This window comes from Channa argus, chromosome 22, assembly GCF_033026475.1.
Source record: "Channa argus isolate prfri chromosome 22, Channa argus male v1.0, whole genome shotgun sequence".
In the NCBI taxonomy this organism is placed as follows: domain Eukaryota; kingdom Metazoa; phylum Chordata; class Actinopteri; order Anabantiformes; family Channidae; genus Channa; species Channa argus.
This window is the reverse complement of record NC_090218.1, coordinates 8,758,257-8,781,973: the sequence shown is the minus strand read 5'-3', so window position 1 is coordinate 8,781,973 and position 23,717 is coordinate 8,758,257. Positions and strand designations below refer to the sequence as shown.

Here is a 23,717-nt window from a genome sequence, read left to right as displayed (position 1 = left end):
AAATGGGACCTAAATCACTCTGTGTGATAAGAACATCAATCAGTTTCAACTTGTGATAGTTTTTTTTTTTTTCTTGTGCATACAATATACTGTATGCACAAGAATGCGTTTGTGGAAAAATTTACACTTCAGAAAGTAAACAAAATGTAAATTGCAGACTGAATATTTGATTCGCAGCCTCATTATGTGGTAAAAAAAAAAATGAAGAAAAAATGCATGTTCTCCATCAAAAGTGATATGGATTCATTTGTTAATCCTACATAATGAACACTTTATTTCACTCTTTTCTGGAACACGCCAGTAGCTTGGGAGTAACAGAAACAAAATGAGAAGCCAAGATAAACCACAAATGCTTTTTAGTTTATCTGACAGTAACTTGGTGATGAAACGCACAGAAAATGTTCCCAAATTTATTTCCTGATCTTGGGTTTAGCTCTTTAAAAGCCTCGTCGCTTGCTGTGTCTCTCATCTCCCAAAAATGCGTTTGCGTTGCACAGTAGAGGACAAACTACTTGCTCTCCTTTAAAAGAAACTATTGATTGTATTCATTTGGTTGTCTCCCCGCAGCTCCTTCCAGAGCGATGACGATGATGAGGTGTCTAACAAGACGTGGGTGCTGACTCCCAAAGTGTACGAGAGTGACGTCACGCACATCCTAAACAGCCTGCTAGATGGATACGACAACAAACTCAGGCCTGATATTGGAGGTAGGCACGGATTTTCCCACTGTACATTTGCATCTTCATCTTTACATAACTGCAGACAAGACATGCTCATAAAGGTTTTGCCCATTTACACTACTACAAATGTGTCTGTCACTTCATTTCTAAAAGGCACAGTTTGGAAGTCTGATGCCTGTAATGTCTCAATTCTTGAGGACAGATAATCTATGATTGTGAAGCATTGCAACATGGTTCAATGAAATAGAAGCAACATAAAAATATACCTCTGTTTACTCCTCAGTCATTTGTCTTACACATCAGTTCTCTATAAATAAAACAACACATGTAGTAACACTTGTTTTATGTGCAGACACTCGGTGAAGTCATGTGGTGTTTGTACTCCACATAACATCATGCTTTTATTGCACCAGTGCTTTTCACAAGATTTAATAATTGTCACATGAAGTTCAATAATGTATTATTTATTTTTGTTGTTATTTTAAACTTCACAAAAAAGAATTTTGAAAGCAATGACTCCTGTCAGGTAGCTTAGAGTCACTTAATATCGTTCACAAGTGCAAAGTTTTATTATTTAGTTAGGCAGGATTCCAATTTTTATTTTTTTTTTAGACACTGGCTGCTGCTTTTTTTCAGTTTAAATGACACATTACCAGTGTTAGATTGCAGGATATTGTCTGTAGCTAGTCGCCATTAGTGCTGATAGCTACTCGCTAAAAGCCCAGAATATAATTTGTATTTAAATTCGATAAAATGATGTTAAACACCAACCTCAGCCACAGAAATGACTTGCAGTGCTAATGCACACCTGCATTTAAATTGTAGATTTACTCTACTTGAAAGCGGTAAATACACATGCTGAAAAATGTTCATCATTTCCCCAAATCTTCTGTACTGTTACCATGTTTTGAATAGCAAAGTGCAGGATTTGACTTGAGACTTGCTAGTGACTTACCTGTTCTCTGGTGGCAACTGTGGAATCTATAAATGTGCCTTAAGTCATTCCATCTGATACATACTGTATTTTATTTCTTTAGCAAATTCTAAAAGGACTTTTCAATAGTGTAAAATGAAAACCGTAGACGATGGACTTCCTGGATCAGCGGTGCAGGATTCAATTGCGGCTCACAGTTCATTTTTTTATGACCGCGTGCGTTTTGCAAATACGTGCACTTGTGTTTACATTATGTGCTGTGCATGCATGTGTTATGGTTGGGATAATAGTCTGTCATGGTCTTGCAAGCCTGGTCTTTCAAACGTAACTTGTAGCTTGACTCTATTTTCTTTGACAGACAGCTGGGCAGGTCTCCCTTGTCCTCACAAGCTCATATATATTCTAAAGCCTGTCACGTCCATCTGCAAGAGCAGGATGGGGAGATGCTCAGTGCCCTTGAGTACTTGATTCTTGGGTCAGTATTCCTGGGAAAACTTCATATACACTTACAGAATAAATATGTAACACGCTTTATTTATTTATTTATTTTTTAATATCAGCTGTAGTGCTCATGCTGCACGGGGGGCAATGACCATTAAAACTGGAATCAGCCTATTTTGAAGAGCCACACTTGTTTGCAGGAGAAAATATCAACCACCTCATCATAGTCAAAACAAAGGCTCAGACTGCTGAGCCTATATTCTGTGCTTTTAACCAGTTCTCGTTGGGGGATGTAATAACCAGTTTCACGAGACAGAGACGTGCAAGCTTAACCAATTAAACTTTTTTGTTTTGGTATTATTCCATGTTCCCGCAATTTGGAATGCACTTCTGCTCACTCCACTGGACTAAGTCATCAAGCACTGCTTCACATCAACCATGGAGCTTTAAAGCATGAATAATGAATTGACTGAAATGAAAACACAAAGGGAAACAGCAGCGTCTGCAGTAAATCTGTATCACTCAGCTTCTTTTAATGTCTCTTCTATATAGTGCATATATGTGCATTACTGTGGCTTATTTCATCTAGGGCATCATCTTGATTCTTGAGAGTTCAGAAGTGGGCTTTTGGTATAAACTGAAGAGCAGCTATGAAGTGCAACTTCAACCATGAGAGCCCCCGTGTAGCTGGGAGCCTGAATGTCACTGTCTTACCCAGCAATTTCAAAAGCGCTATGATCTCAGCGCCGTCAGTGTTGGTCCCTCAGCCGTTACACAGCTACGGAGGGGTTGTAATTAACTGACTGGACCGTCGTCCAACCACCAACCAAGCCAACATCTCTCCTCTGTTCCTCAGAGCACTGAAATGCTGTAGATTTAAATTTGGTGTCGATCGTACCATAGTTTCCCCTTTGAAGTCCACTGCGATGCTCGGGTCATTTTAATACCCCTGAAGTCAACTGTTCGACCAAAAGGGAAAGAAATAGGCCAGAGAGACAATTTGAAATCCATTTTATGAATTCGTAATATATACGAGGCATTGAGACTAGTCATGTCAAGACAAATTGCTCCCTAGCATGCACAACTATAACGCCACGGACATAATGTTATTGCACAGGGATTTTAGGAATTTATTCCACAGGTCTAAATGACTGGGAAGGAATGTTGTTGCGTTTGGTCATTTGGAGTGTATGTGCTAATTTGACCAGCCTTTTACCAGGATGTCTGTGGTGGGTGTATTGGCATGTACTATGTTTTCTCAGAAGGCAAGAATGAAATTTTAGCACAGCCACTTTATGTTCACTGGCATGTTTGACTAATGGTGCCTTGGCACCTGTTTGTGCATTTCTAAAACTCATACACTTTCCAGTTGGCTGTATAAAATAAGAGAATTATTTTGGTTTTAATCTTGTATTTCAAGTTTATATGATTTATTTATTTAATTTTATTTGGCAAAAGATAAACTCAACTCGTGCTTATATATTTTCATAATCACATCTTTGGTCTATGCAAATTCCAGCGATGCCAGTGCTGTAATGTGAACTATTATTCATGGCCTCTCACTGATTGTTTGGCTAAAGTGCAGCCCCTAATGTGAATATTATGAGACTGAGTATAATGCATGTGTGTGCTCATATTCCAGTGTATGCCGTAAATATTCATGTATTCCTAGTAATCACATGAAAAATGGATGCAAAACAAACTCCCACTGTCAATCTCTCGCATCCACTATAGCTTCCACATCCAGCTTTGAGGGTGGTGAGTCTGAACCTGACCCTCCTCTCAGGCATAACTTTTATAAATGTACACATTAGATGGAAAAGTGCACTGAGATGTGTATCTGGGCTGGATCAGTTGTTCTGATGGAACATGGACATTCGTTTGAGACTGAGCTGTGCAGTTTTTCTCAGCCATCTCCCTAAATGAAGGTAGGCAGTAGACACAAAGAAGCAGGTGTGTGTGTGTGTGTGCACTTATTTCCTTTTTTAAAAGCAGTTATTCTCGACTAAAGCATTTAAAATGCTTTATGATCTCTTTTGGAATAAATATTGGAATGTCAGAACACTAAAGAGGTACTTTTTTTTTTTTTTTTAATTTAAAAAGTACAGGTACATCCCTGTGTGAGCACAAGCCAGATAAATGTATTCAGCTTTAAGGAACATTATCTGCTAACAGTCCTCAAGCATGCAAGGGCAGAAAAATGTATGAATAGGATGCTGCAGAGGGCACAATGGTGTTCTGCTAAATGGGTCAGGAGTTTGGATGTAAATACAGTATATGCAGCTTCTTCTTCTCTGTCTGCTTGAAAATCGTCCTCACAGGAAAAAGAAAGATGTTAGCCAAACTAAATGCTAACCTTATTTACTTTGTGTTTTGTCTTTTTTTTTTTTTTTTTTTTTAATTTTTCAATTAATGTATAATAGCATAATGATGTGACATCCTGACTCAGCAAGGTCATGTGAGACCGAGGTCTCTTTGAGCTTCTCATGCCACATACGTCTGGTGTAACAGCGACTGGACGCGGCCGGCTGCAGCATCACCCGCGGTCATGGTGTCAATATAAACTCCGCCCACCGGCTAAACCCCAGCTACACAACTGAAATGACGCTGCTACATAATTCAACAGAATAACACACACATAACTGAACAGAACAAAACTCCCATAATCCCTAGCGCTTACAAGTCTCGGTCTCGTCTGCCACTCCTATTGGGTCACTATAATAACATAACTTAACATAACAATTATATTACCAAAAATGAAAATTTCAACTCCTTAATCATTTCTATTTCAATATAATAATTCAAAGTATGCACTGCAGGGCATTATTCCTCTCCCCAAACAACAGGCCAGTCTTAAGTGATGATCTGTGTTTTACAGACTAATATGAAGTCTCTCCACAATATATTTAAAGCAAGAGCTTGTTCCATTCGAGTTAAAGGAATGTGGTGCATTTCCTCAGTAAACAGTTCAGTTTACTTTAGTTTAAATACTGTAACAGAACAGAAGGCTGAAAATTAAATCACTCTGATGGCGACTCTGCTGGTTGGGGTGTGACTGTCTCAGTGTCCACCACAACCTGTGGCACGTTAGGATGAACAGCTTTTTGTTCATCAGCTATCTGCTCCCCCTCTGCTGCAGACGGGGACACTTGGCTGAGCTCCACCCTGTCCTATACTCGAGAGAAAAAGCCGGTCCACAGGTTTATTTTCTTATTTGCTAGTATCACTACTGTCGTGAAGAATTTATATCCGGTGATATCAGAATGCACCGTGAGGTAATCGTCCCAAAATTGTCCCAGGTACCAAATTTCTAGCTTAACTTACGACGCCTCTGATGCATGTTTCGTAAATCGACATATTTCTGGATTCAATCACACGTCACCCCACCCCTAATAAATGTACAGCGACCTTTAGTTTATGCAAAGTACATATCTAAAATCAAGTAAAGACTAAAATTCCTTTTTGCTTCAAATGTCCTGGGAGGGCTTCAGGGGGTCCCCCTGCCTGTTTAAGACCAGCTGTATTGATACATGATTGACTCGCGCAGGATATTCCACGTTTGTGCCTGTTGTCCTGCTGAATGACAAAGTGTTGTCCAGTGGGTTTGACGCATTTTCTAGATCTGAGCATGCACACGTCTAGAGGAAACTCACTTCTGTGCCTTCACCCTGTTGCCTCCTTCAGCAGTGAAATCATCAATAACAGTGTGCAAGTTCCACTGGCAGCCATATGTGCACAATATGACCAAGTCATCCAGTAACAAAAGCACCAGCACATTTGACAGATGAGGTCCTACGCTGTTTCCATCATTTCCAAACACGTTGATTTCTGTTTCTGAAGAACTTTGTTCCAATCAGCTTCTTTTGCTGCTGTTACCAGGGGTTCACACGTTGTGGTGAATCCTTAGAGGTTATTGTCATGTAATCTTCTCTCAACAGTTGGCAAGGAAACGTGTGGCTGCATTCAGGAGAGCGCAGGCACACTAAGCTTTGCAGACATTAACCTATTTTACTTCACAGTGCCATGATATTTCATCTACAAGTCATTAGCTTCTCTGTCTATGAGGTTAGACACCAATCTTTCTGTAAACCAACTCAGTACAGCAGTAGAGAAGCACCTTATGCATTCATGAACTTATTTGAATTTGAATATGCTAAAGCGAAGAGCTGCGTTCTGTCTGTCCAAATAGTTACGGCTTAGGCTTGTTGTCAGATTCCTTGTGTTCAATAGATTTTGAAATGTACTGAATTGTGAGTTGTGAATTTGAATGAAGGCTCACGACAAATTATTGACTTTTTGGTGCTAAATGTATATTCGAAGTCAACACTTAGTTGTGCCTGATTTCACTAAATGATTTCAACGACTTCATAATCACACCTGCACAACGGAGAAGATAATTTGTTTTAGAATGATGATAATGATAATTGCGATAGAGGTGATTCACACCTCCATAAAATAATGACACAACATCCCTAATCTCCACATTGGTTTTCCCTGTGCTTCTTCGCAGTCAAACCCACAGTGATCCACACAGACATGTTTGTCAACAGCATCGGCCCAGTAAATGCCATCAACATGGTGAGTAATACTAGAATTTATTGGGGGGGGGGGGGAGTTTTTTATTTTATTTTATTTTTTTGTTAATTTATTTGTATTTGAGTGTTTGGCCTGTCTCCATTCTCAGTGAGGTGAAAGGATAAAGATCCAGAGAGTAGCTCTCTTCTCTGGTGCTGGCAGGGACTCGGTGTCCTGCTCAAGCACACTTCAGCAGGGCAGATGCTTGCTGTCATGGAGGATTGGTTGGCCCAACTAATCACTATGCTGCCCCACTGCCCTTGGACTGGTGCAACATGGTGCATGTGTCCATCAGCTACTCAACAGCTCCACTGACCTTTGCACTACAGTGGATAAATGTGCTCCGTGTAGTGCATGTGATTGCACTTATTTCGAATTTGAATACTGATTAACAGTTAACCAGTTGTTGCACACACGGGCCAGATCGCAAAGCAGCATATTTGCAAATGGATGCGTGTGCTGGCAAATCCAAAGATGTTCTCACTTGGTATTTGCCAAAAATTGCATCAGTTACAATCTGAGGTGATGCCTGTTCAAGCCCTCAGTGGTGTGTTAGAAAATAAATAAATAAATAAATACATGATGTTTCTGGGATCTGGTATGAAGATTTGATTTATTTTTTTGTTGGGTTTTATTTTTCTGTTTATTGCTATTGGCTCACGAAATGCATTTGTTCCCAAACTGCAGTTTTTCTCGTCCCTTCCTCATTGCGTGTACATATTTCACCCATATCATCAACACACCATAACAGTGAACATAAATGTATATATGTTTTACGATTATTTAAAGGTGTATTGGAGTAAATGTCTAGAAATGTTGGGAGACTGCGAATAATTTCAAACTTTTTTTTCGATATAGAAAGGCAACATCCTTCCATCCATTATCTGTAACTGCGTTGCCTGTTCAGGATCATCGGGGGGCTGGAGAGGTTTTTATGAAACATTTTATGAAACATTGTAAAAAACAAAACAAAACATAATGCTATTAACACATTCCAAAAAAAGCTGGGACAGGAGCATAGATGCTGTTTTGCATCGTCGGTTGTTTACAGTCTGTAAGAGATTAGCAGGTCAGGAGGCCAAATGCTTTAATACTGAAAGCAAAATGTAGCTGCAGACCATCGCATTACATTTTACACAGCATCCCAACATTTCTGCAAATTGGGTTTGGAGTTATGTTGAAAACCCCTAGTGTTTCTAGCACTTGCAACATTGATGTGTTATCACTTATCACTGACTATCGCGAGTGGGAGACATAAATCTGGTTGTATTCTATCAACGTATTTCTTGATTTAAAAAAAAAAAAACAATGTTAGGGTTGGAGTTGTTATTGAAAATGGCCCTGTGGCATTATTATAAATCACACACATTTTATAGTAAGTAGCAATGGTATCAATGGTAATTTAGCTGTCATCCTGCAGTGATGGCTAAACGAGGGTAGAGCAGCTTTATCTGATGGCAAGAAACTTTTTGTAAGAAGAAAGAATTAGAGACTGAGTCTCTGAAAAGTCTCCAGTCAGCACTGATGTATGTGTGTCACTGTTTTCTGCTGCGTGTCCCCACTGAGAACCCACTCCTATTGTAATTCTGTCAAACAGTCTGCTCTACATAGTGGTGGCGTTCCATTTCACTTAGTCTTAGCTAAAACACCCACTCTTAATAACTGCAGTCGCTGTGAAGTTGGAAGGGATCCATCGCTGGGATCAGTTAGAAAATGTGGCTGCTTTCGTGTGTGTGTGTGTGTGTGTGTGTGTGTGAGGGAGAGAGAGAGAGGGATGAGGGCATTTGGCTGACATGAAAGGTTGACTGATTGCTTCACATTCATATGTAATCAGCATCACTGGCCCGACGCGCTCACAGTATGACATGAAAAATGTGGTGAGGTTGGTTAATTTTCTGAAGAGCAGAGAATAGACTGATGGTGCGGGGGTGTGCATCTAAGCATCAACTCGATTTTGAATTCTTAATTATGCGTTAGGAGTCTTTTGAAATATGGCAAAGTTGCCACTTGTGAGCATGAGAAGGGGGAAGGGATGGGACAGACCAACAGAGTGAGCGCAAAAGAAAAAGAATCATAAATCGATGCTTTGTAGCCACTGGAGCTCAGCAGTTGTTAGCTCCCCTTTGATGTGTGTGGCTGTTTGACTTTAAAGAGAGATTCTGTGAAACAGTATATAGCATAAAGGGAAAAATGTCTACCTATATTTTGCTGAAAAAAAAAAACCCAGGATGCTCAAAGCATTAGGACATTTCCCTATAGTGAAAATGTTGTGTTTCAGATCTCGTTTTGGGCTCTTTGGCATGGATTTAAGCTTTATTGTAGGGCTAAGCTTTGTCTGGAACTTAATGCGTCTATGCCCTCTTGCACACAAATCCCCTGATTTCTTTCTTTCTTTATTTATTTTTCTTCCCCCAGCCCCCACCCCCACCCCCGCTCTCTCTAGCTGCACCTCAGCCGTTCCAAGCAACAGAATATACAGGAGACGTGATGGCTCCCGTTTACCTCTTCTTTTACAGCATCTTACCTTTGCTCCAAGCGTTTCAGCTCTGCCAATGTCCTCATCACCTATGTTTACATCCTTCATGTATGTTCTAACACAGCTCCCGCGAGGACCGAATGGGAGACAGACGGGTTTTATCAAGCTCAGGACAAAGTACAGCTGAGGCTGCAGGTTATGAGGTTAGATAATACGTGAGCCAAACAAGGGGAATTATTAATTGCCCCGTTGAACATTTAATTTTCAGGTTGACAGCGTCAAGATGGGCTCTTTTTAATGGGACTCTTCAGTTGGGTAGGCCAGAATAGACACAGTTATGTCTGAGGAAAATGTGTCCCTGCCATAGGTTTCCACTGGCCTAGAAAGGTTCACTATGGACTGAAGAAGCTGCCTTTGAAGCCCACATTTCAATTGGCTCTGACAGTTAAGAGCCGCTGGTTCCAAACAACACCGTGTGCAATGTTTTCCTGACAGATTTTCATCTGCTGCGTTACACAAAGCACGTTTTTGCAGTATTCAAAGTGAAGTCAAACGGAACATTTGACTGTTTCTTTTATGTCTGTCAGGAATACACCATCGACATCTTCTTCGCCCAGACGTGGTACGACAGAAGGTTGAAATTCAACAGCACGATGAAGGTTCTGCGTCTCAACAGCAACATGGTGGGGAAGATCTGGATTCCAGACACTTTTTTCCGCAACTCGAAGAAGGCGGATGCACATTGGATCACCACACCCAATCGGATGCTTCGAATCTGGAATGATGGTCGAATTCTCTATACCCTCAGGTAAAGCCATCATTTAGGCATGAAGTATCTTGTAGTGAAACGGATTTGGGCATTTCTCATCTTTAACCCACAGTCTGATTAATGGGTCGGCTGAATTAGTCAAGTGATTGACACCATATTGTCACATCGGAAGGTTAAATTGTCAGTAGGGATTATATTGCATCCTGTTTTAATCAGAGTGTCTCTAAAGCAAAGATAGATAGATAATGTAGAGTTAAAATTATCAGTTCGTTGCCCCTGAGGTTTTTTTTTTTCTTCTTTCCCCTTTAGTGGAGTCTATCACAAACAAATAGCAAAGCGTGCAACACCTGATTATTTGCATTCTTTCAACTCAACATACATGATTTATGTTGGTGGTTATACTGAACAAGCCCCTAGGCGTTTTATTATCATATTCATATTATTTTATATATGACATTAATTTACATGCAGCAAATGAATCAGGACGTTTTGTGACAAGAACGCATGGGAACATTGCCCTTAACTGATATAAGGTGCTTTCGCAAGGAGTATTTGGCTTTGAATGGATTATTTGAACACTTACTATCGCGTTACTTCAGTAGTTTGAGTGTTTGAAATGCTTGGCAAGATCTTTATTTTTATTTTTATTTTTTTAATAATACTGTAATTGTATTGCGTATAAATCTTGCTGTATTGTTGCCTGAAGAGCTTTGGGATTGTTAGATTATTAGCGGCGACTCTGCTATATTAGCGTCCTAAATTAAAGGGCAACTTCACCAACTTTCAACTTTCTTCCTGCGGCTCTAGTTGGGGGTGCAACTGTATATCTATGCTTCTAAACTTTTTCGTTTTTCTCTTTCCAGCTGCGAATCTCCTCTGGATGACATAATTCAGAAACGTTTTTTTTTCCCATCAGGAGTTTAGATGATGTTATCCAGAGGAGTTCTGAGCAGGCTGACTAAGGCTACAACCTCTATAGTATGAACAGTGAGATGACATCACTGGACTGAATAACTCTTCTGAATGATGACATCTGGCCACCTACCTCCCAAACTGGAGCTGTAGGAAGCAAGTTGAAAAGTTGTTCTGTTCAATAATAACTATGTGGAACCTCACTACATAATGATTTTTAGTGTAAAACCAAACAAAAACAACAAAAATTGAGGTGTCTAAAACAGGAGGGTATTTTAAAAGGGAAATATGAGTGATGCTTATCATGTTTTGCAGGCAATCATAAATGCTCCGGACATTTATACTGACACCACAATATATCATCAATGATAATAGGAGAATAAGTGAACTCTTCTGGGCTCAATCAAGCTGTGATGGATGTTCTTCTATGCGGAGCACTACCCCTCCACTTCATTAATTTGTTAAGGAACGCAGAATTTAACAACTGCTTAATTAGGATGACCGCTGTGTTTCAGAGGACAATGATACATGACAATAGCCAGTGCATGGATGGGTAAAGTCAGTTAAGGTCATTCTCTCATTAAGAGGAAGTTTAATGACTTTGCCTTCAAACTCCCTCAAGTGTGAAAATAAGAGGCAGGTGTGTCGCTGTGAAAAAACATCGGTTTAGTTTAGTAAAATTTCAATTCATTGGTCCAACAGTTTTGTAAAATATGCATTCATGCATTTTTTTTATTTTTTAATATACAGATTTTTTTTTTCACTGCATTGACTAAGTCAGTGGATGCAAATATTGTGTCTCTGCAGGCTGACCATCGATGCCGAGTGCCAGCTTAAACTGAACAACTTCCCAATGGATGAACACTCATGTCCCCTGGAGTTTTCAAGCTGTAGGTTTGGCCATATGCTGATTCCCTACTGTCTTACCCTTTCCTCTCTTCCTCTCTGCTATTTTTTTTCATTCAAACACAAACACACACACACACACACACACACACAATCCAAGGCATAATTTAAGGAGTAGTTATGCAACAGGCCAATCTGCAGTGGCACGTTATTGTCTTAAAAAACATTTGGATGAGTCATTTGTGGATTAAAATCGTTGCTTGCTAAAACGGTGTTTTTAAGAGGTTTCACTATTGTAATCTAATATAATGAAGGATTTTAACGGAAACATGTCATTCATTCGATAATGTGTTTCATTGCCAACTCAAAGCAAAGGCAAAGTCATGTTTAAACATCTTGCACTTTTTTTTTAGTACTGTTCAAAAAAGACATTTCAAAAGGTGATATAAGTCCAAATGAGTCATTCCCTTTGAGTGAGAAGTGGATGGGGGGGGAGGAAATTATGCAAATGAGGTCGATATGGACCTACATGTAACTGCACCATGGGATATTCTCCAGGGAGAATGTTTGCAAAAAGGAAAAAAAATTCTAGGGCAACAAGAGCGAGAAAGCAGCAGTGCTGCAGCTCTAAAAATAGAACAGAGGCATTCATTTAAATTTGATGAAAGCCGCGGATGTTTTCAGAACTTTCAAATTCACTTGATGTACAGTACATCAGCACATGAGTTCAGGCGTGGCAGTGTGCAGCGGTTCGTCACGTGGCATGTTTTCTCAGCACATGCCACAAAGCAGGACAGTATGGGACATTTTCCAGTGCAGGTGTCTCTGTGCAGTAAATATTGCAACACTCATTCTGGTTCAGGAGTTAAAGTGGGCAGGCCAGTCCCCTGGCTTATCAGTAGCTAATTTATAAAAAGCTTTATTGAGTTAGCATTTACTTTCTGGTTGCTAAAAATTGCCCATGCTTTTACTTATGGAAAAAAAAACTATTTTATTATTATTATTATTATTTTACATTGTACAGAAACAGCTGGGGAAAAAAAAATACATCATTGCTTGTTGTGCCGTCACTCAAATGCCAGCACCAGCAGTTCCGTAGAGTTACTACAGTAATATAAGCTGTCACCATTCCCTTGGAGACGCCTGCATGTGTGAGCTTTGCCAGCCAACAAGCTTGAGTAATGGCAGCTGCAGTAGCTATAGTTGGGGAAATAATGTTATCTCAGTGATTTGGAAATGGCAGACATCCCGCCTCTTCTCCCTCTGGCATCCTTGTGTGTTTGTGTGCAAGCTTCAGGTGTCTACACAGAAGCTGCTGAGATACCGACCTGTTCACAAATTACTCTGTGACAGTACAGTGTTCCGAGCTGTTCAGGGACAGAACAGAGTGTAGGTCACCTGTGTTCAGAGCGCAGTATGCAATTACTACAGTTAGGTATTATTATTATTGTCATTGTTGCACAGCTGCTTCTGTTGATATTCAAAACACTTTACATTGTTTACATTGTTTAAATTGATAACGGTCTTGCTAATGAGGATTTTCAGTATTGATACTGTAAATATTGCCCCAGTTTCTCTGTAATGGTGTATAGGGCGGCAGTGGCTTAGTGGTTAGAGTGGCCACCGGCCAACCTTAGGGTCAGAGGTCCTTGCCCCGCTTTTTCCGACCACATCCTGAAGTGTCCCTGGGCAAGACACTGAACCCCCAGGGTCAAATCTCCATCCCCAGACATGCAGTGCCTGCTCCAAACCCGGTAGAAATTGAGGAGTGTTGCGTCAGGTCGGGCGTCCGGCGTAAAAATTCTGCCAAATCAACAAGCGGACAAAAGGAGCGGCTGGGGTGACTCTGAACTCATAGCGTAAGCTGAAAGGGGGAAAAAAAAATTATAATTTTTTAATTGTGATTCATCGAGGACCTTGCTCAGCCCTAATGTTATTTACCTTTTCCACAACATGTTCTTCCAGAGTGAATTCATGACATTAGGCTCCAGGAGCATTGTTGTTCTTGCTTCCCAAATGGGCACTGAATCAATAATCAGTCCTGTGTGCGTTGCCAGAGAAGAAACAGGCTGCCTGACTGGCCGGTTGTAATACGGAAAATGGGAAGATCTCTTCCCTTGCTCTTCTGAGGTCCAGCCTTACTGGATGTCTAAGCACTTTAGACAAGAAGCCATTTAGAGTTTGCACTGAGGAGAGTTCACGTGCATTATTCAAACCACTCTTTTGTCGGCTGCACAAAGCTCAGTGGTAGAATCATGATGGCACTGGGCTGGAATCTCAAGTGAGTTGGCTGAAGGCCATTAAAGTCAAGTTTAACACTTTTTCCAGGGAACGTTTAGTCAAGTTAATTCACAGGATAAGGACCAAAATTTAATACAAACAAATATGCTAAATACATTTACTCATCTGAGTGATTCAGCATCAGACGATGATAACTATTTAGATTTTCAGAATCTATGCTAGAGTTAATAAAATTACAAATTTTGCTTTTGGAAGGAAATTTTCTCTACACAGATGGACTTGATGTATTGTCAACATGTTATATAAAAGTTCTGTCACGAAAGAGATTTGCAAATTAGCTGACAGGTGTGGATTATTCTGAAATCAGATGGACTACGCTCTGGTTCGTGCTTCGTACTGAACGGTCTTACACTGTGCTGTTTCTATATAGCAGAGAGCATTTATAAGAACTCAAGTCTTAAAGATGTGTCCTGAAAAGAGATAACTGTTAGTCTTTGAAAAATATTGTGTTGTTTTGGCACCAAGCTTGTTTCCTCTGTTCTGAGTCTCAGCTAAGCCCCGTGTCATACTAACTCTGTTCGCCCTTGTGCAGACGGCTACCCCAGGGAGGAGATTGTGTACAAGTGGAAGAGGAGTTCAGTGGAGGTTGGGGACATTCGCTCCTGGAGGCTCTACCAGTTCTCCTTTGTGGGCCTACGGAACACCTCTGAGGTTGTGAGTACCGTCTCAGGTAATTAAACAATCAATACTCCCCCCACCCCCCCCATGAGACTCATAAAAAATAGTCTTTAAGTTTGACCTTGCCAGAGACACTATTTGTGTGATGTCACACGGTTGTGATGACATTCCGTTCCATTCCGTGCATGACATTACATTATTATTACCAGCCTTGGACACGCTTGTCATTGCCTTTAAATACCTTCTCAAATAAAACTAGGTCTCTGTCAGAATTCCTGCATGTTTCTGCACCAGAATAGGTGCTGATCTGTACTTTTATAGACGTGAGCTTTTAAAGAAACAGGAGCATGAGCTATAATTTTCTTTTATCCACTTTTAGTTTCCACTGCCTGGAGTAAAACCCATAAGGGCTGCCCATCTCACTCCTCCTGTGGGATGGGCAGATGCATTTTCAATAGAAATCTATCATGTGCTCAGAGTGGGATGGATTTATTGTAGGGAGTAGATAACAGTGTTCCAAGATGAGCTCTCATCCGTTTCAGTGACCGTTGCTCACTCAGTGCATGTGCAAGTTGTTCAGTCTTCTGCATTTTGACTCGTACAACATGCTTAAAGAGTTTTCTGTGGCTTCTCTGGGTCATCCTGCCTGCACATTTGAAATCCAAAGAAAATCAATGTTGCTAGGGGCTGCTAATAATAGTTTTGCTCACATTTACATTTACACTTCGTACCAATGTTTCCCACTATCACAATTCTATTTATTGCAAAGGTTTATAACTTGTTCAATAAACCTGTAATGAGAATATCAAATCTAAGTCTCGTATAACTTGGATCACTTCAGTCGAAGGGAGAAAAATCACCTTTTATATACAGGAGTCGCCATGATCGACCCATATTTGTTTCTCATTTCAAATGTCACAATCTCTTGGGTTCCAAACTGATTATTTCAAAGTGTAAATGAACACACACTGAAAATGTTGGCTCTGTATATTTAAAAAGAAAATGCAATTCATGGAAAATAATCATTTGAAAATATAGTATATATAGCATTGTGGTAATAAATGAACAACTTCTGTATCCGAATTTGATTGCTATGAAAGTGCAGCATTATAGGGATACAGCTTTTCTTGTAAAGTAAATTTAGTAAAACTTCTCCTGCATTCAATGTAAGCCGGCTGTATACAATAGATTACGTTTGACAAGAAGAGAATTCTTTCTCATCAGATCAGCTGCGTTATCCAGAGGCACAGACTGAACAATCAAAATAAGGGCCTAGTGTATCTGTACAAGTAAAAGCCTCTTTTAACTCCTAACGTTTCAGAAATGTGGCCATCGTTGCTACTTTAGAAATTACTAAGAAGAATGTGTCTTTTTTGTGTGTGTGTGTGTGTCCCTAAAAAATCAAGCTGGTAATATATTCTCTTTAAATCGAATCCTTTTTTAAGAGTGATTAAACTCGTTCAAGTTTGTGATGGGAGTATTGATTGGGGGCACACACATCCTCTGCTTGTGCATCTGTTTAGAATATAGTGCTGGCTGGAAGTAAAGGCAATGTATCAGACAGTGACATTAGGGTCATTATTCTTGCAATCATTTGCAAATGTCTAATCGTTTAGTCATTTAGCGTTCATCACAGTAGGAGGCCAGGTCGCCTCGTGGGACATGCAAACTATAACTGGTTAAAGGACGAATGGTAAAGGGAAGCACTGAGTGAAGATTTGGATGCAGCAGGTGTTTCTTGTGTCTTGTAGAAATGTAATGTGTGGTAATGTGGGCATAGTTAATAGTGATAATTCTAGAATTTATACTGTTCACTGTTGTTATACGAGTTGTTGTGGTCAGTTAATCCACTGCTCCATAATGGTGACAAACAAAACTGAGAAAACACCAAGTACCATCATCTTTTCAAGTGGTGCAAGATGGCTCCAAAATATAAATACAAATTGTAAAAAGTAAAATTTCAGTTTTAATCAAAACACTTTTCAAGCAGCAACACGAAAAGGCAATCTGTGTAGGAGGATCAGCTGTAGTGGAAATTTCGCAGTGTCCTCTGACTCCGTCTCCCTCTCTCTCTGATCTGGTTTGTTATTTCCACAAACAGCCATCTGCTGTCTTGTCAGAGCAGAGAACCTTGACAGTGGCTGAGAGCCCTCTTGTCTCATTTTGCAGTCACTTTGGGTATGTGACCTGCTTCGAGATTCATGAACGCAACATCTGTCTCGAAACGCAGTCCTTACAATTACCCGGATATCTCAAGTACTCGCCATGCAGCTTCGTATGCTGCATCATCTGCCGCACCTTTTTTGTGCCTCTCTAAAGTGTAGTCAAACATTCGAATGGGAAACTGTTGCCCTAGTGGTTTAGATGGTTCTGCTTGAGTTCTTTGATCACTCAGATGATAAATCCACTTTTTTGACAGTAGAACTCTGCTTTCAACCTAAATGCATCCCTTTTAAATTGAAATCAGGATTTAACCTCAGGATTTAACCTTCCTATCTTCCTTTTCTTTTTAGTCAAATGCCTATTTAGATTAACATGTGTCAGTAATTTTGTATAACTTCACATCAACTATTGGTGCATTTGTTTTTCCTCATTTTTACTGCTACAGTATATGTGATCTAATTAGTGTTGCCTCTCTGCATTAATGGTGCCATTTAGCAGTGCTGGGGAAGCTACTATACTCACAACTATACTCACAATGGGAGTAGCTGAACTACAGCAAAGCTAGAGAGACATCTAGTTAAGCTACGTAGAAAAATGTAGTTCAAACTACTGTAGTTTGTAAAACAAAAATCAAATTGACTATAAGATTCAAAGTGTTTATTGTCATATGCACAGACAGAAAGCATGTTTCCCTGCACAATGAAATTCTTACTTTGCCATCCACAATAAATGTCATACAGTAAAGTAAAATAAAAATAGAAAAAAATAAAAGCAATAAAGGTGAGGTAGTGCAGCTCTGAATAAAGGCAATAAAAAGTGAGGTACTGCAGTTCTGAAATAATGAATGTGCAAAAGCAAAAAAATTGTAAATTGTAAATCAATGTAAACAGTAATGTCCATGATTGCAAACTCCTATCAGCTGTTTAGGAGTCTGATAGCAGATGGGAAGAAATAGTTCTTCAGTCTTGAAGTCCTGCATTTTGCACTTCTGTACCTCCGTCCTGAGGGTAGAAGTGTGAACAGTCCGTCCTGGGGGTGGGAGGGGTCTTTGAGGATGGAAGCAGCTCTCCTGTGGACTCCACGGTGGTAGATGCTCTGCAGAGAGGGCAGATGTGTTTTATGGAATAAGATAACACGAGAGCTGCAGGACAGCAAAGAATGCCAAAGTTTACTGCATAAAGTTACTCGTTAGCAAGAGATATAGAAACATAAAAAAATGAATACCATTTATGGAAGAGTGGTACAATGTAAGCGTTGGCTTTTGATTGCCCGGGATTACCTTAGTGAGTTAGGGCCCTTTATCATAGAAAATGAATTTCATTATAAATCACAGTAGTCAATAATTACAACTATCCATCCATGCGTTATCTGTAAGCACTTCATCACTGACTACTTATGTCACATTAGTCATAGTTATGAGTAATTGAGACCAAATATATTTTCAATTTAGATCAGGTTTATTTATACAGCGCCAATTCACAACATGGTCATCATCCTAATAGTGCCTTGACTGGTTTGGGTGAGTGGAGGGGGAAAAAAACCAAAGTGCAGGAAAGACGGGTAGCTGCACACTTGAGACACACAGCTCCAAAGCAGGGGACACTTGCAGGAAGAGGGAGAAGGAAAACGCGAAGTTAATGTCATACAGTGGTGACATAGTACTGTATAAATGCAAGGGGGTAGAGAAGAGAGGGGAGGAGCTAAATGCATTGCTGGGGGGTTGCAGCAGTCTAAATCTATAGCAGCATATCTAAGCGCTAGCTCACAATGACTGAATAGTGTAAAAGCTTTACGAAAAGAAAACTTTGAATCCTCGTCTTAAGAGTAGAGAGGGTCTCTGTTTCCCTAATTTGGATTGGGAGCTGGTGCCACTGGAGAGGCCCTTAATGGCTGAAGGCTCTGCCTCCCATTCTACCTTATGGGAACTCTGGAAACCCACAAGTAGACCTGCATTCTGAGATTGAAGTGGTCGACTGGAATAATACAGTACGATGAGGCTATGAGGGGTTTCAGATACGATGGAGCTTGACCATTAAGAGCTTTGTATGTACAGTGAGGAGGAGGGTTTTAAATTATATCATAGATTTTATGGGAAGACAATGGAGAGAAGCTATTTAAGGAGAAATATCATCTCTCTTGCAAAGCAATTTGGTTTATTTTAAGGCTTTTTAGTCCAGAGTCCTAAACGTGTCCTATCTGGGATTTTCACATGGGCAGAATTCGTATTATCGGGCTACGACAAAAAAAGTAAAGAAAATAATATTTAATTTCAACTTAAGTACAGGTCTAAAAAAAAAAAAAAAGGTCTGTTGACCTACTAATCAATTTTGTTGCGGCATGAAGGGCATCGGGCATGAAGGGCATCGGGTATATAAAAAAGAAAGAAAGAACTTGTCAGTAGTTAACTCTACAGAAAATGGTTTAACATGAAGTTCACTACTTCTCACGCTGTCTTTAGTATTTTGTCTGGAACTAGCACAAATGCTATGATTAATTTTGTTGTTGCTATTGTTTTGCACAGTCCAGTTAGCTGCTGTGTCGTCTGCTGCGTTTTTTTTTTAAATTCTAACTAAAGATGTTCTAGTAGCAGGGAGCTGCAGACTGTGGTGCCTGACCTGGGACCCTGTCGTTTAAACAGAGGACCCTGAGGTCAAGCTTCCATTTCAGCTGCTGTGCACCATGCCTCCCTGTCTATTAGTAAGACACTGAATCCCTGCCAGCTAAACGGGTCTTTGTCTTTGTCTTCTTCAAAACCCGTTTGCATAATTTCAGGCACTGTGCTGAATCACCAGGAGTTAAACTCAGTTAAAATGGGGTCAGGTGAGGCAACAGAGGGACATGTAATGGTGAGCAAAGCAGACAGGCAGACAGGTGAATTGGCCCGACCTAGACAATGACGGCTGTAGCAAATAGCCAGAGGAAGATATGCTTTCTCATCCTGTGAGACAAGCCAGGCTCTTCAAGGCTGCACTTGTCAAAGTGTTGTCTGTGTTGCCTATGTGTATCCATGCTCGGATTACAATTTTTCCTTCTTTTTTTTTTCTTCCAGAAATCAAATCAAATCCAAAAAGGATGATAACATTTGATGCATGATTAAAGATCGATTGAGTGACACTGTAATGAAAGGGGGCTGGGAGGGAGGGGGACATGCCATCTGCTGTTCTCATGCAGTTGTTTTGCAGCTTTTACTCCCTATAAAGGCTGTCTGTCTTACTTGTTTTTTTTCTCCCCTCCCTCAACCACTGTCCACAGGCTTAGTCTCTCAACATGTCACTTCATATCAGGGCAGCACGTACTGCCTGAAAGCCTATACCTGCATTTACAAGCACAGACACACACACATTTGCATGCACTCTCTCAAGCCAAAAAAAAAAAAAGAAAAAAGAAAAAACACTGATGCTTCTGACAAGCAAGGACCCTTGAAAGGACACCAATGAACAGAAAAGAAAGAAGCTGAAAGAGATGACGTGCATGTAGGACAGTCAAAACACTAGATGCATACTGCTACTGTTAAGTTAGCCTCAAAGTCCCCCCCCGCTCCCAGTGACTGGGTTAAGCCAGATGCTGGGAGCTGTTTATTCTCAGCCAAGTGTCAAGCTGCAGTTCACAAATGATCAGAAACATCTCAAAATGATGGGAAAGCAGCAGAAAGAAGAGGGTGAAAGGAATAAGCCAGTGCCAGTTTATGAAGGTTAATTGTGCATCTGCAGCTTATTGTGAGAGGCAATGTTTCAGTAACAATGTAAGTAGCCTTATATAAACTTGTATTGATTTTTTTTTTTTTTAAAGCAGTCAGGGAATTTGAAATTCATTAACTTTGACAGCTTTGAAAGTGACCATGTTTAACTGTATAGGCCCATGCACTGCATAGTGACCTAAGATAAAAATGTACTCGCACTCGGAGCTTCACAGAACTTCTGTAAATGTGTTTTTAATAGGACGTGACACAGTGGTGGTCAACACTTTGCTTCCAACAACAGCGATGTATTGCATTAATACATCAATGATGCAGTTGTTTGAAACAGTAGATGCAGTGGCGGTAAAGGAGAATCAGGATGATTGTTGATGATAATTTGGCTAAAGCTGTTGACTTATGCAGAATAAATGCTGCATTTCCATCGACTACCCAACAATATCACCTGCCTCTCTGTGTGGCATCTTCCAAGCCCAGTAGTTGAGCAAGAAGCTTTTTCTTCCAAATACAAAATTAATTGATGCCACTTGCTTTCATTTTTAATTTGCCACTTACTTCACTTCTCTCAGCAGTAAATCATCAGGCTGGTTTAAGCAGGACAGGAAGTGGTTAATTTTTTAGCTAAGACCAGATACACTTTGTGTATCAGCCAGTGGTAAATACAGTATCTGTGTGTTCCACAGCTTTCTCCGTCCTTTGGTCTGTCTGTGCCCACAAATGAACGCATGCTTCTATGTGTCCATTTGCTTGCCTGCACAGTCCATCGTGTGCTTTTTATTTTTATTTTTTTTATTTTGAAAGCTATTCTTAGCGTGACCTTCCAAAAGCCATGGCGTGCAGCCCTGTTGTCTGTGTGCGCCCGCTTGTGTGATTTAGTTTGAGTGGAGAAAGCCCAGGGACACATCAGTGGCCCTCTTCCGATTATGGAGCTCCACAGTTTACAGATGATGCTTTGATGGGGCGAAACTGGAGGCAATGTGTTTGAAAGGATCTAGCCCGGCGATGGGGAGCAGTGAAATAAACACATGAGCACGCAGGCGCTCTGTATATTTACCACACTCATGGAAGCACAGCCACTCAAGTATGCAAGTGGATTCTCCTTAAAGCATGGCAGTGTGAATCATGTTCTCCCATTGATCATCAACCCCTTCAAAATGGGACCTAGACCATCATGTAATCGTTAAGATAGACGCTCATGCACACGACTAAAATGGATGCAAATGTGCTGCAACTAAATAATGTGAGGTGAAGAGTGAGCCCCAAGAGATGGAATCCACAGAATGTAAAGCAATTTGATTCCATTTACATCCGGTTCCCATGAAAAGGCTGTTTCTCCTTCATTCCTAAAGAGGGGCTTTTTGCAATAGAATATCATTGTCGTGGGCTCCTTGGATAACATTTGAGCTTTGTAGCAGAGGTCTGCAATGATTAAGTTGGGTTTTATCAAGTCTGTGTTGGGTTTTTGTTGCACTGCTAATCAAAGCTGTTCTTTTTTAACAGAGAAGCAGGACAGACGTGGCAATATTGTCTTGGCATCCGGAGGTTTGTGAAATCAGCCAGTGGTGGTGGTGTGGTAACGGTTATGCCACACACCGATACGATAGCAGAAATTCAAAGTAAATTAAATGGGAAAATGCTATAAAATTCTTCTTCTTCTTCAAAAAAGATTCCATAGAGACATGAATGCTCATCATCGCCTGCCTGGTTTAATCAAGAAAACACGGAGTGAGACAAAAAGCAATAAAACTAAAATGCCTGTAGTTTTTATATTATTACTAGACAATGCTTCCCTGATCAAATAAAACACCTGTGAAAGATCAAGCATATTGTGAAAAATTATTCCAGTTTCCAGTGTTTAAATTGCTCTGATGATGAACACTTCCTCCTCAGAATATTTACAAAGTTGTTAGAAGGAGATGCAATATGACAAAATGCAGATTAAAAAAAAAAAGGTGCGAAATGTTCAAACATTATTATTATTGTATATATAAAATAAAAATACAGAATAGAAGCATGTATTTCTAATTATCTGTACAAACAAGGAAATAAAAATATGGCATAATTGGTTTGTAGCTTCATGTGGCTTAAGGGAAGAGTAATTTAATCACAGTAATATGTTGATGCTCATCAATTGACAATCACTCCATCTTGCTGAAGGAAAAAGGTTAAGAAGCGCTGAAACAATCCATTAGCTGTGGTGTGATAGCTCCTCTCTCTAATCTATTGCCCCCCACCCCACCCCCAATCCCCTACTCTGCACACTCCCCTTTGCTTCTGGGTGATGCTTGTGATGGGCAAGAAGTAGGAGGCAAATAGGCTCTGACTCAGCCACAATCCTCCTTTTGTGACGTTAAATACCGATTTACACTCCTCCCCCTCCATCCCTTCTCCCATTCTCCATGCACGTACACTAACAACCTATACGCTAACGGTATTCACACGTACAAATGTCTGCTCCACCTCCAGCCAGCACCACAGCATCTCTTCGCAGCTCGCTCATGCAAAGCAGACTTTTTTGCATTCCTGTGTCCTACTTTTTACACTCTTCACCGCCCCTGTTGGTTTCTCTCTCTCCCTCTCTGCTTTTCCCAGTTGACAGACTAATAAGCCAGTAATTAACACCTGAAAACATGAAGTGGAAATAAACCATAGTAGAAAAGATTGCTTCAGCAAAATAAATATCCCCTTAAAGCTTTTCTCCCTATCACTCGCATATGAATGTGGTGCATAGCAGAGGCTGCACAGATTTACAAAAATAGATTTTTTTTTTTCCCGCTGCTATGTAAGATTGTCGGGCCTTTCAATACTTTTTCTGTCTATACATTTCAATACATGGACACGAGGAAAAGCAAGTGGGCGTAAAAAGTGAGCTTGTTGTAAGCACCTGGTTTTAGTTGAGATGCTGGTAGGGAAAGATGGAGACCTGCAAGGATGAAAAAGAAAGGATGTTCAGCTGATACCAAGAGACTTCAAAGCTCTCATAGATGCCATTTGGTTTTTTTTGTTTTTGGTGGTTTCTGTCCTCCTTTACTCCTGCAGCCATCATTCTGTACATCATCCCTCTCTCATGTCAGAGTTGTGGACGAACCATGTCGACTGTGTGACACAGAGAGGATAAGAGGTTTTATAAGCCAGGAGGTGCCGGAAAGGAGATGGGAATTTTCTCGTGAGACGTTTTATTGGATACTTAGGCCAATGTTACTGCTCCTGATCTTTCAACAACTACCTTTTTCTGTTGCCCTTATGGTTTCTACTGCTTCTAATATGACATTTCTTTTTTGATAGTAATAGCCTCTTTTGATATCACT

General features: G+C 40.2%; 1 protein-coding gene across 4 annotated transcripts in view; it reads left to right on the top strand.

The window, feature by feature from the left end:
- gabrg2 (gamma-aminobutyric acid type A receptor subunit gamma2) overlaps nucleotides 1-23,717 on the top strand; it is a 50,766-nt gene that overhangs the window by 8,091 nt on the left and 18,958 nt on the right. For all 4 annotated transcript variants that reach the window (XM_067491313.1, XM_067491312.1, XM_067491310.1 and 1 more), the window contains exons 2-6: nucleotides 568-707; nucleotides 6,566-6,633; nucleotides 9,694-9,914; nucleotides 11,595-11,677; nucleotides 14,467-14,604. In XM_067491313.1, the coding sequence (XP_067347414.1) occupies nucleotides 568-707; nucleotides 6,566-6,633; nucleotides 9,694-9,914; nucleotides 11,595-11,677; nucleotides 14,467-14,604 (650 nt within the window). The remainder of the gene's footprint in view (nucleotides 1-567; nucleotides 708-6,565; nucleotides 6,634-9,693; nucleotides 9,915-11,594; nucleotides 11,678-14,466; nucleotides 14,605-23,717) is intronic.